Source organism: Bombus flavifrons, chromosome 6 (genome assembly GCF_040668555.2).
Source record: "Bombus flavifrons isolate JBK064 chromosome 6, iyBomFlav1_principal, whole genome shotgun sequence".
NCBI classification, from domain to species: domain Eukaryota; kingdom Metazoa; phylum Arthropoda; class Insecta; order Hymenoptera; family Apidae; genus Bombus; species Bombus flavifrons.
Genome location: NC_138447.1, coordinates 10443094 through 10456385, shown reverse-complemented (window position 1 = coordinate 10456385; position 13292 = coordinate 10443094). Strand labels below are relative to the sequence as shown.

At 39.7% G+C, this 13292-nt stretch overlaps 1 protein-coding gene across 9 annotated transcripts in view; it reads left to right on the top strand.

Moving 5' to 3' along the window:
• Mdr49 (Multi drug resistance 49) overlaps positions 1-13292 on the top strand; it is a 75435-nt gene extending 62143 nt beyond the window's left edge. For all 9 annotated transcript variants that reach the window (XM_069115313.1, XM_069115317.1, XM_069115311.1 and 6 more), the window contains 6 exons: positions 975-1326; positions 1908-2135; positions 2657-3606; positions 4621-5022; positions 6465-6611; positions 9989-13292. In XM_069115313.1, coding sequence (XP_068971414.1) covers positions 975-1326; positions 1908-2135; positions 2657-3606; positions 4621-5022; positions 6465-6611; positions 9989-10192 — 2283 coding nt within the window. In that variant the 3' untranslated portion in view covers positions 10193-13292. The remainder of the gene's footprint in view (positions 1-974; positions 1327-1907; positions 2136-2656; positions 3607-4620; positions 5023-6464; positions 6612-9988) is intronic.

Here is a 13292-nt window from a genome sequence, read left to right as displayed (position 1 = left end):
GTCGTGAATGTGTATCGCGTGTGTTTGGCCTTTATCCGTTGTGTCTCGCGACGCGTTTAGAACCGTAACGATCCGCGGAAACAAGTGGACCAGACATTTTCCAGTTTATGGTGCACGCCAGGCAGTTTATTTTACGGATCGATGCGGCACGATCGTGCACGTGAAATTTTACCCGGGAAAACCGAGCACCGTTTGCTGCACGCACGTTGATGGACGAACAATATTGGGTTTTATATGAATGGAAGCTTTGGTTACGAGATCAGATATATTAGATAGTTACGCAAATTACGTCGGTTCTACACGGCACACACGGTATTAGCATTGTGATTTTTTTAAATACATTATTTATTTATTCACAGGAAAATCTATTTTCGAATACATTGCTCAGTGTATATATATTAAAATTTACCATGGAAAACTTTTATATCCACGTGTTTTATGAAGCATTTTGAAATTTCACTTCTAACGAGACTATCACGAGAAATCATAAAATAAGCAATTGTAAACATATTTACAATATACATATATTTAATTAGAAATTAGTATATAGCATGTAGTTTGTTATTAAATCGTATTAAGTACTTTATGCGTATTTAAATAAAACACCAAATATTTTCCTGCTGTTTTCGACTTAACTTGTAGTACGCGAAGTGATGTACCTCGTAAATTTATTAAATCTCAACACGGTACGTACACACCGTAGACGTGTCACGTCGTAATTTCGTTAATTAAATTCCACGAGTATGGCAATCGAATAGGCAAATTACTTGCGGACGGTGTTCTCCTGATAATTATCGGCGAACATGGTTATACCTAAAACTTGTTTCATTTAAATATCCATTAATTTTTATTCTTGATTAAACATAAGTATCTATCCTCCACATGTTAATTAAAATTTAAAGTTGTCAAAATGTCCACATTGATTAACTCTTGTGAAATAATCAAAGAATCTTTATCAACGGTCTTCGTTCTAGGCCTACGATAGTCCCGTGGGAGAGAGAGGATCGCAAATGTCCGGTGGACAGAAACAAAGGATCGCGATTGCTCGAGCTTTGGTTAGACGACCGGCTATACTTTTATTGGATGAAGCTACGTCTGCTCTGGACGTTCATAGCGAAAACACTGTGCAAAGAGCTTTGGACGCGGCGTCAAAGGGTAGAACAACGATCGTCGTCACTCACAGGCTGTCGACAATCACAAATGCTGATAGGATAGTGTTTATAAAGGAGGGTCAGGTGGTTGAACAGGGTACGCACGAGGAACTGCTCGCCCTGAAAAATCATTATTACGGATTGGTCTCTGCTGACGCCAGTGCCACTGCTAGAGGTAATTGCTTTTATGTACGAAATTTTCGGGGCAAAATAGTTTGTATAGGTGAAGTTCATATAACTGGATTAGAGTTTCTATAATTAAAGTTCGTTCGTTCTCCCCCACCATCTGTTACTTCTCGTTCATATAATAGGAATTCATGTTCAAATAAATAAATTCAACACGCAGAAGTTTATCTAATCGCCAACCAAAATTTCGTTCGAATAAATACGATTCGTATAAATAGGCTTTTAATGTATAGACGTATTATATAACGTATTACTGTAGCTTGAGCAACTAAGTATTTTTTCATTTTTTAGAGTTCCACCAAAAAAGAATTAAAAAGAAAGTATCAACGTTGTAATTGTATAGTCTCGTTGCTATATTATCGTGACTGGTTTATAATTTAAATATCGTTACTTGATCTTCAGATTATGCAAAAAAAGAAAAAAAAAAGGAAGAGCTTGTTTTATAGACTTTCACGTATTATTGAGAGCGATGGGAGCGTCCCAGAGTTTAAGATAATAAAAATGTAATATTTTTCTTCCCTTAACATCGGACGGCATGATGTTACGCTTTCGTGTCGATTGAATTTCCAGCGAAAGCGACGGCATCAGCCGCAAAGACGGTCACCGCAGCCATACCGAAGCAGAAACCACCGTTGAAGAGGCAATTCTCCACTCTGTCGATGCACTCTCATCGGTTGTCGTTAGCCGGCGCATCTGAGTGCTCGGAGAATCAACTGGAGGAACACGAGAAGCCGTACGACGCGCCAATGATGAGGATATTCGGGCTCAATAAACCGGAATGGCCTTACAATTTGATCGGTATAGTTAGCTCGATTACTATTCATTTAACCATTCACTCGTACATCTTCAACGAGAAAATGGATCAGTCTTTCTACCGATGAATATAATTCTTCTAGACCATACAACTCTTACTGTTCTAACAGATTTATCGACAGAAAAACAGAAATCTCTATACTTCAGGGTATCTAACATGAGAAACAATCAATCTATCTGTCTATTAACAAAAATTTTCTACATCATACAATTTCTCCAATCTCAACAAAGTCGACAAAGAAGAAGAAATTCCCATATCTCAAGATGTTTAACAATAAAAACGATCAATCTCTCTCCATGGATTGATAAAATCCTTTTAACTTCTACAGCTTCTGCAATCCTAACACGTTTATCAAGAGAAATTACATTTCAATACTTCATGATATCTAACAACAAAAATAATCCATCTCTTCATTGGATACCTCGCCTATCATAAATCGTACAATTTTATCAATTCAAAGAGTTCTACTGAACGAAACTAATGAACAATAATTGCCATGTTTCAGGGTGTTTAGCAGCAGGCATGGTGGGCGCCTCGTTCCCAGCATTCGCTGTTCTCTTCGGTGAAGTGTACTCCGTATTGGGTCTTCAAGATGACGAAGAAGTACGCAACGAGAGCGTCAAGTTTTCGATTCTTTTCCTGGTGGTTGGAGTTGTTACGGGTGTTGGTACTTTCCTGCAAATGTATATGTTCGGATTGGCCGGTGTGCGTATGACCGCGAGGATCAGAAAAATGGCGTTCACCGCGATGCTGCGACAGGAAATGGGCTGGTACGACGAGGACACGAATAGCGTGGGTGCCCTTTGCGCCAGATTATCCACAGACGCCGGTGCTGTCCAGGGTGCAACGGGGACACGTGTCGGTGCGATTCTTCAGGCTCTGTCGACCTTAGTCCTTGGAATCGGATTATCCATGTATTATACCTGGAAGATGACGTTAGTATCCGTCGTCTCGATACCTTTGGTGCTGGGTGCAGTCTTCTTCGAGGCGAGAGTGATGAGCGGCCAAGGTCTGCAAGAAAAGAAGAAGATGGAGGCCGCGACGAGAATCGCCATAGAGGCAATCTCGAACATTCGAACTGTAGCCAGTCTTGGGAAAGAGGAAGCCTTCTTGCAGCGTTATTGTGTGGAACTGGATCTCGTGGCTAAAGCGACAAGAATTAGAAATAGACTGAGGGGATTGGTATTCTCGTGCGGTCAGACCATACCATTCTTCGGTTATGCCTTGAGTCTCTATTATGGTGGTGCTTTGGTGGCTACCGAAGGTTTGAGGTACGAGAACGTGATCAAAGTGTCGGAAGCGTTGATCTTTGGATCCTGGATGTTGGGACAAGCCCTTGCCTTCGCTCCCAATTTTAATACCGCGAAAATTTCGGCCGGAAGGATATTCAAGCTTCTAGACAGAGTTCCGGAGATCACCTCGCCACCGGATTCGGAAGACAAAGATCTGGATTGGGTGAGTGCACGATTTATAAGTCAGCTTATAACTCTGATTGCGCGATATTGATAAGAGATTATAAATAGGAAGCTTTATCTTATCGTAGTTAATGTTGCGTTGTTGGATATATTGAGTAATAAGGTGTTTGATCAATTATATCGCTGTGGTTGAAACAACGTAGTTCAATTATTTTGCGAGTTTATCAGGAAGAAAGTAAACGCCATGTGTAAAGTATAGAGAAAGATGGGCAAAGCTGGCCAAATGTCTCGTTTCGACAGGTTTCATTACGGCTGTTTAGCAAAGCGACGAATTTATGACGTACCGACAGCAACGCCTCCGGCTATGCACGTTAATTAAGCTCAAAACGGGAAACTCTGTTTGATTGGGGTTGCGATTATCCCTCTAGAATTCCAAACTGTTTAATGAAGCGATACGAAATAAACGATACGATGTTTCGGATTTATCCTACTCAAGCGACTGCCACGTATAATTCGATTGATTAGCAAATATTTATAATGCATTCAGTTGAATCCGTTTTCTTGTTTCTATCTGATACAAACGTAGTTCAACGAATTAATATAGCGATACTCGAATTTATAAGTAACGTTTAGATTTAGATTTAGATTTCGACATTTACATAGACATTTTGCATGCATAATTTCATTTTCTCATTTGATCACACGTGGCGAAAGTGTACGAGATTCGACTGGAGATAGGAACTTCGTTTCATGTTTTCCAGTTTTAACATAAAACGCATATTCTTTCACGCTATAGCTTTATTTAATAGAACCGTGTCAACGTAAATACATCACTGGTTAAACATTGAAAAAGCAGTTTATCATATCGGATATCGTGTAATAGAATTAGATAAAGAAAAGTTTGGGGACTTTATTTTTAAAAGTGCAGTATAATTGAGAGGCGAGACAGGCTTTTGAAAAAGTTATTATCTTTCAAGAATTTTCATTTTTTCTTCACTTTACATTCGATTAGAGTAAAAAACCTATCTAGAATCAGAAATTTGTATAATTTTAGAAAGCGGACGGCTTGATTCAATTTTCGAAAGTCGAGTTCCATTATCCGACAAGGCCTGAGATGCAAATTTTACAAGGCTTGAATCTAATCGTGAAACCGGGCCAGATGGTCGCCCTGGTAGGCCAAAGTGGTTGTGGCAAATCCACCTGCATCCAATTGTTGCAACGATTGTACGACCCGATTTCTGGTACCGTGACAATGGACAGGCGTGACATCTCGTCGGTTTCGTTGCGCAATCTGAGATCTCAGCTTGGTGTGGTCGGTCAAGAACCAGTACTTTTCGATAAAACGATCGCACAGAATATTGCTTATGGCGACAACTCCCGAACTGTAACGATGGAGGAAATCATAGAAGCCGCTAAGAAGTCCAACATACATAGCTTTGTCAGCTCTCTACCACTAGTGAGTAGCACAATTCTTGTTTGATATTGGTATTCTCGGAGCTTAGCTGTTCAGAGAAGACAAATACAGTAGTGCTTCGTGTGCTTCGTTCATTGGTCGTGGATTAAGATCTTAGTCGATCGTTTACCAAAGGAAATATATTTTTACGTACAGCGATTTGAAGATTTACAATGGATGTATTTTTATAAATATTATTATTATTTATTATTTATTTATTATTGCTTAGTCGGTGTCTTTCGGCTTTGGACGAACTTTCGGTTTTGTCATCTCTTATGTCTATTTCTCTTCTTACATGTCTACTTCCCCTCTTTTCCACTCTATTCTATTGCACTACCTTGCTTATTCTACCTCTAAAAACTAAAAATTAGGAACTATAAATTAGCAACTAACGACTAAAAATTATTGCAACTTTGGTCTTTAGTCTCCTTGCTGTGCCTCCTTCTTGTCGTTTGCCCTTCTCTTCTCTATTATCGCTTTCAGTTCTGCTAAACCTTCTCCAGTCTCGTTTAGCGTTTTTCCTATGTCCTTTGGTCCTCCCGTTATTTCACATTTTTCTATTACATGTCTTAGGTTTTCTTCTTTTCCTCTGCATAGTCTGCATCTTTTTTCCCCCTCTTCTTTCCAGTCTTCCCTTGCTTTGATCTCGTTTGCGCATCTGAATCTTGCCAGTATTTTTCTGTCCTTTCACTTCATCCTCCCTTCTAAGTACTTTGGTAATTTTTCTTTGACTATATTTCTGTAGTGTATATTATACTTGGATTCCCTTATCCTTTCCCCCCTCTCTTCTGCTTCTCTCTTTCTTCTTTCTTCTATAATTTAGTCTAATGTCATCCTTTCTTGCTCCTCTCCTGTTTCTATCTGCGTCCCTTCTTTTCTCACCTCTTCTAGTACTATTTTATAAATATATTATATGTTGAAGTTTCGTTAGCACTGTGATGAAACATCGTTGCTACCATAATTATGTTGGTCGAATTTGAAATGAATATGAAAATATATATAAAAAAAGAAACTTACAACATATATATTGGAAATATATAACCCACAAAAATAGTATAATATTCATTGTATTAATTAATAAGCCTTAGTATCCAGCGAGACTTGAACGCGAATCCCGTGTTTGCAAACTATCGTTTCTAACTCGCGTGTACATTTTCGGGTTTGTTTCAAACTTTACCAAGGCGACAATAAACGTGTCTCATTACAGCGTTAATGAAGTTTCTAAAAGTTTTGCATAACACGCGTAACACATTCACGAAAGTTCTCCATATAACTGAAACGTCAATACTTTCTCGAATCACGCGATCGCGATAACACCAACTAATTAACGAAACTTTTACATTATGCAACGTAACACAAAATAATTCCAATGGAAATTTGAATCGTTTCGATAGAAAGTTGCATATTAAGCAATGTAACAACACGTTATTCGATCTTGGTTACAGGGATACGACACTAGGTTAGGTTCTAAGGGAACACAGCTCTCCGGAGGACAGAAGCAACGTATCGCGATCGCGCGTGCCTTGGTCAGGAATCCTCGAATTCTACTTCTGGACGAGGCTACATCTGCTCTCGACACACAGAGCGAGAAGGTAAGTTTGCTCGTTTAAAATCATCTCCTTGTTGTCTCAACAATTCTCGTCTACCGCATGCATAGTGCATGTTCATCCTCTTCTAAAGTATTTCCGCGAATCGCTTAAACGAGAAATACCGTGGACGAAAACCGTCGTCGAGATGGTGGCGAGAAACACCGCAGGCAAACCGAGAAAATGGGTCGTGAAATCAGGCTGAAGTAGATGCGGCGCCCATTCAGTAATATAATACGCGATGGAACGCGGTGGCGCTTTTTAGTCGCGGACAGAAGCAGAAAGCCGGCGAAAAAAATGACCAACCTTCCTCTAGAGAGGCAGAAGAAGTGCGAGGAATTCTCACGAGGACAAAAGCCTCGCGTTCCAGTCTCGTTACCACCGCGCTGCATTGTTTCGTCCTCGTGACCAATTAACAGCCTCGTAACTTGATGGGCCATTTTTCGTCGTCATTGTCTAACGCGACGTTCCACCAGGAAATTTGTATGATCGAAGCAGTACGATTACATTTGAGAAATTTTATACAGATGTTCGTTATCATTAGACAGCGAATTATTATGCAACATCACATTTTTAGGAGAGATGCAAATTGCGATATTTATTAAATACTATAACAAGTATTATACTTTGAATATTTTATATCGCTTTGCGTATTATGTGACTATATTTGCATCTTTAGGCCCTCGAGTCAATATTTCGAGGTTACTAAGGAAAACACGGTTTGTCAAATTGACAAGAAATTGAAATGTCCAGTTATCAGAAAGCCCCAGTTATCATTTCCGTTCGTCGTTAATATCCTTTGAACAGCAATCCACCTTCGTTCTCGAATAAAAGCATCTGAAAATTCTCCTTTGGATGTAGCTTATGAGTCTTCGTAACTTGGCCGAAGATGATACTTATGAAAAATTTGCAAAGGAAACGTAAACTCAGAGAGATGGTGTTGTTTAATGTTTAATTTATTCGTTGCTCGAGATAACTAATTGCTTCGGAATTTCTTGTGTCGTATTACCGAATAAGTAGGTTACATAAATATTACTACATTAACCATGATGCTAATCTAAAGCGGATACTTTATATTAGCAAAGTTTATCTCGCAACATGATGTCTAAATAATCTCTTAAAACGTTACACGAAGCTGGCACAGGACAAGTTTGCGCGCGAAATTTTCTCGTTTATGTCAGCCGTGGGTTTTCGATGTTTAATGAGAATCTAGCACCAAAGGCACAGCAAAATAGTTTGTTACCATGAACGACGAATGTGAATAACAGCGGAGGTTAAGCAACGTAAACTAACGCTAGTATTACGAGTATACCGCACCGGCTGATGAATATTAATGGAACCTGATGGATTTTAATGAACAATACGAGTAAAAAAAACGCGCGAGCCAAAGTCGACGAAAAAAGAAAAAAAGAAAGAAGATACGCCGCGGCCATGTTTCTCCCGTCGTACTGCATCACGCAATGCGACGGACATACTTTACATGCTAATTTTTCCGAAATTAAAATTCATATGTTTTCGGGCACCGTAAACGATTGAAACGTTGCTTCAGCCATCGTATCTCATTACAACGATATTATATCTTGCTGTTCGCTTTCTCTGTTGACAATCCGTACAATTAAAAAACAGCCTTCCATCACCTATACACGGATGCGAATGAAGGAAAACAGAAAAAACGATAAAGAAAGGCGGAACAGAATTTGCATGCGCGAATGTTATCACTGGAGATCTTTTTCGTCAGACTTTCTACCAGATTTTTCTTACGAACGTAAGCAAGGAAATGGAATTTAAATGGAGAATTGTTTGGCACACTGAATGTTGTAACGAGTACTTTATTTCAGATATTTTGTACGTTAAATCGGTCGGAAAGTTCTATCAGATTTTATTTACGTATTTGCAAATTTATACGTTACGTGTCTTAATAGTCGAAACATAAGCTACGAAAAAGCGAGACGAGATTGCCGAAGAAATTAACATTTTTATCAATAAAGTACATCTTTATAAAATGTTTAATATCGGCAATAGACAGAATAGATAGATTGTCAGAGATGGATGAGAGACAAGGATAAGTAACAGTGAATATTATATTCGAGGCTAATCGATAAATATTTCGGTTAAATCAACACAAAAGGCAGAAACAACAGACTCTTTTGCTTAATCTGATACTTTTGCATGTTATATGTTGCATTGTTAAATAGTTTCTCACAAATGCATAAATATTCGCAGTTTAGTTTAAGGTGATTTATCCAATGTCTATTTCGTCGCTTGTTGTATTTTTCGTTGCTGATGTATTCCGAAACGCGATTGTTGTTCGAAAGGCTGTCGAACGATTATCTCGATTCGACGCTTAATTTTCAGAGCCACGAAGATCGATTATTCTAGGTTGGTGGTAGCGTGGCGGTCCTCTCAAAATCGCCAACAATCGAGGACAATCCAACAGTATTATCTATGGTAACAATCGGAAATACCCTGAACCGGTGAGAGGGAGTTCGATTGTTGTCCACGCGGACGGAAAGCGGCTCGCCCGTGCCGAACGAATTTCATGGCAATTATTGTTTCGCGGCTGCTTACTGACTACCGTGTTTTCCTCTTTGGTGTGCCATTCTCCATAGGAAAATAGGTTTCATTTAGGTTTCATTGTACGCGTTGTTTATTCGATCAGAAATCCTTAAAAACCACGTCTTTTCGTTATCTATTTGGTCTTCAGAGATATAATAATATATTAGGTTGTCGGAAAAGTGTCTTTCTTTCACAGATACGTGCTTTACAACGATGTATCTTTATACAAACATGAAACCTAATCTGTCAAACGTCGTGATCTCTATCTTGATAGAACAAAATGGATCATACGTAATTCGATAAAATAATATAAAACGACAAATGCTGTGCATCCATTATTTCCTTATAAAACGAAAGAAACTTTTCGGACGACCTAATACATATTAACCTTGATCAGAAATTCATCGAATTTATTGATAAATTTATTGAAAAATCAAAACACAGTATCGTGTAAAAGTTATTAGCTTTTGGAAATATTTGGTCGAATGTTTGAACTAGAAATAAATGAACATTAAAAATTGAATACAAAGTAAGAGAATGAACAGAATTACAGTAAGAGGAAGAGCGTTAGAAAATTATTTGACAGTATTTTCGAAACATCTTGTAAAATACATATCTTAAGTTAATCGATATCGTTTGAGACAAACGGTATTTTTTCGATTTATTGCTTTCCGACAAATAAACGTAGAATTAAAACATCAAATACCTTCCTATTCATCGATAAAAGTCAAACATTTGCGTTTGATAGACAATTGAAGACTTTTGCACGGTACTGTAACTTAGGTGTTTGATAAGTTAGTCAAATATTCAACGATAATTTTGTATAGGTCGTGCAAGCGGCATTGGACAAGGCTATGGAGGGCAGGACGTGCATCACCATAGCGCATCGTTTGGCGACTATAAGAAACGCCGATGTGATCTGCGTGTTAGAAAAAGGAACCGTCGCGGAGATGGGCACTCACGACGATTTACTTTCAGCGGATGGCTTGTACTCTCATCTGCATACACTTCAAGAGAGCGCGATAGAGTAGAGACGAAGGTGAAATCGCGTCTCATCGACGCTCCTTGCTTCGGAGGCGAAACAGTCCAACGACGAAGCAGACAGTAGTTTCAGTCGAGGCGTGTGAGGCCTGTAGGTCAGAAGTTAGCAGCAAGAAATGGATGAACTCCAGCAAGGCAACAAGAATAGCAAAGATTTTATTGACTCGCCGGACGAAAGTCCATGGACACGCGTATCGGAGCTTTCGTAAATTTTCACATCGGCAAACGCTTCTTTTATCTTCTCAGCTGGCCCTTAACTTTGTCATAGACTTTCAACGATAGTTTTCTTACAATTTTATTTATACGTATTTTCAATTTCTTCGTGTGCCTCGATATTGCTAAGAATCAATTTTACATGGCAAATAAAAGGAACTCGAAGGGAGAGGATGTTCGTAGCTGACTCTGAATATCATTAGCTGTCTCGTCGATATTTTGTTCGTGCATTAGACGTCGAAACACTCGCGTTTTCACGGTGCTTGCTCTTCTACATGCCGGTTCTCGCGCCCAACCTAAAAGAGAACGAGCCACGGATCCAAGAAACGCGAAACTTCGATACAGGGAACAGATCTTCGCGTCGCAGCAGCGAATAATCGTAGCGCGAACGCGTCGGATGGATTACCAGCGATCTTTCGATTCGCGCGTTACGTAACAACGATCACCACGGCGCGAACGATAAAACGCGTAGCTGTCGATAACACGTAATCGACATTAAGCCTGTATTTTCCAAAATGATATTCCCGTTCCTTCGTCTTCGTCCTTTTTACATAGCCTTTACGACGCGAAGCTCGCGAGATCGCAGTAACGCAATAGTCCTCGATCCATTCGAACGGAGAAGATTCCGTAGAATGGCACGTAGTCGCGATCAGATTCGATGCATGGCCTCGAACGATCCCCTGAACGATTCGTTGTTGGCCAGGAATACCAAACTAGCCATCCGAAAGAAACCGTGAAGGCGTTTCTTGAATTCCTATATAGGATAGCAGTATAAATACGATAGAAATGGAAGAAACGCGCGAGTCAGACTCGTGCATTGAATTAAGGAGAAAGTGGGATAGAGAGGAAGATATTCGCATCGACTTATGGGGTTGATCAACATCGACAGAGACGAGTAAGAGGCGACAGGTGTTTCGAAAAACGGCACATCGCGCACGACTCGACGATGTCCTCCTCCACTTCGATAATCTTCGGGCTACGTCCAAACGTATGAAAAATGTATGAACGTATCGTCGCGATACATCCCGCTCTTTTCTCTGCCTTGCTCGCAAAACACGAATTCATCCACGGGACAACGTGTCAATTGCGTCAATCGGGCGAACGTTACTAGAAATCGTTGAATTTTCGTGCCTTAGCAACAACCGTGTTCCGTGTTCAACTAAAAAAAAAGAAAAAGAAAAAACGCGATAGTAAGAAATAGAGAACGCGATGGGAAGAGGAGGAAACAGAGAACTGGGAGGGTTTAGGTTGAATTTAAATCAAGAATAAGAAGACGAGCAAAGTCGTGACAGACGGATAGCTAGTTGAGTTTTGAAATGGCTCGGATCGATTCACCGATTCGTAAAGAATCAAAAGGATGTACTACGTGAAATCTTTGTAAAGTTGGATGGTTTTAACGGAGGAGGAGCGTATCGTTCGCGTGGAGAGGCGTTGCCGGATGTCGGCAAGTCGTCCATCCGGTGCGGTGGTTGGATTTCCGTGGTCGAACTTCGCGACAGATACTTTCCTTGAACTTGTGCCTTCATACTTGGTATACTTAGCGATAAGATTCCATCGGCTGCCCTCGAGGCTTACAACCTGAATGGTCACGTTCAACACGCGGCGCGACGATAACAATTTTTCGTAGAACTTGACTCTATCGACTTTTTCCACCTGTCTAAAATGTTAATAATAATTATTGTGAAATTTTATCTCTCTATTACGAAGTAAAGTATCTTCCAACTTCAGTTAAATATTAATATTTAGAAGTAAGACTTGAAACGCGTTCTCGCGCCTGCGTGATCGTACGAGGATTTTCAACGACGTTGTCCACGCAGAGTACTTAATTTATCTCGAAAGAAGCGATCGAAAGAAGGCCTACGATCAAAATTTACATCCGATGATCGAAGTAACAGTGCTTTATTAACATAGTGACAATACAACGTAGTAGATGTAGAACGTGTTCGAGCCAGGAACAAGCGTTTCGCGATCGAAACGCCATTCTGATGTTTGCGAATCAAGCATACAACGATCACCGGGATCCGTGTACGATCGGAAGAACCCGACGATGTTGTGCTTCACTCGTGTACTTACCCTGTATGTTAAGCGGACCGAAAGGGAGAACGAACAAGTACAATCAGATCGGCGCATTGAATGACGTATGACGATCATTTCACATCGTTTCGACGGTCATTTCATTTAGTGAAATTCACGGTTCTAGATGTCCTTTCTCGTTTGAATCGCGATCATGGTGCTCGATTCGTTGAACAAATCATCTCAGACTTATTGTACCGGTCAAAATTCAGCTTACGGTTTATTATGTACTTTTCAAAGAGAAAATATACTATTATATTATACAGATATACATATTACGTAAGAATTCGATCGAGCACTAGACGGCAGAATGAATATGAAAGTGAGTGAGTGAGTGAGTGTGAGAGAGAGATAGATAGATAGATAGATAGATAGAGAGAGAAAGAGGGATAACCTCTAGTGTGTAAAAGATATCGAAAAATCGTTGCTTAAGATTAAGGCTGCGGCCAGCGTAACTTAAGGGCAGAGATCTTAAAACAAAAGTATCTACGTGAACGAGCGACGATCGCTTGGTTCAACACGCGTGTGTCTTGTGAAACGGCGAAAGAAAGCAGCAGCGTGTGTTTCATTTTATTTTCTCTCTTTCGTTTTTTGTTCTTCGTCTCCTTTCCTTTCTTTTTTTTTTTTTTTGTTCATATATCGAAAGCGTGTCGAGTTGTAATTATACAAGCGATTTTCCAGACAGTATGACGACAAAGAGGAAGTATTAATGTTTTTCGCCTTTTTTTTTCTTGTTATAAGAAGAAACGAAGCAGATCGTACTGCTGTCATATACAAAATAAATGAAACCATAGTGGAAAAAAA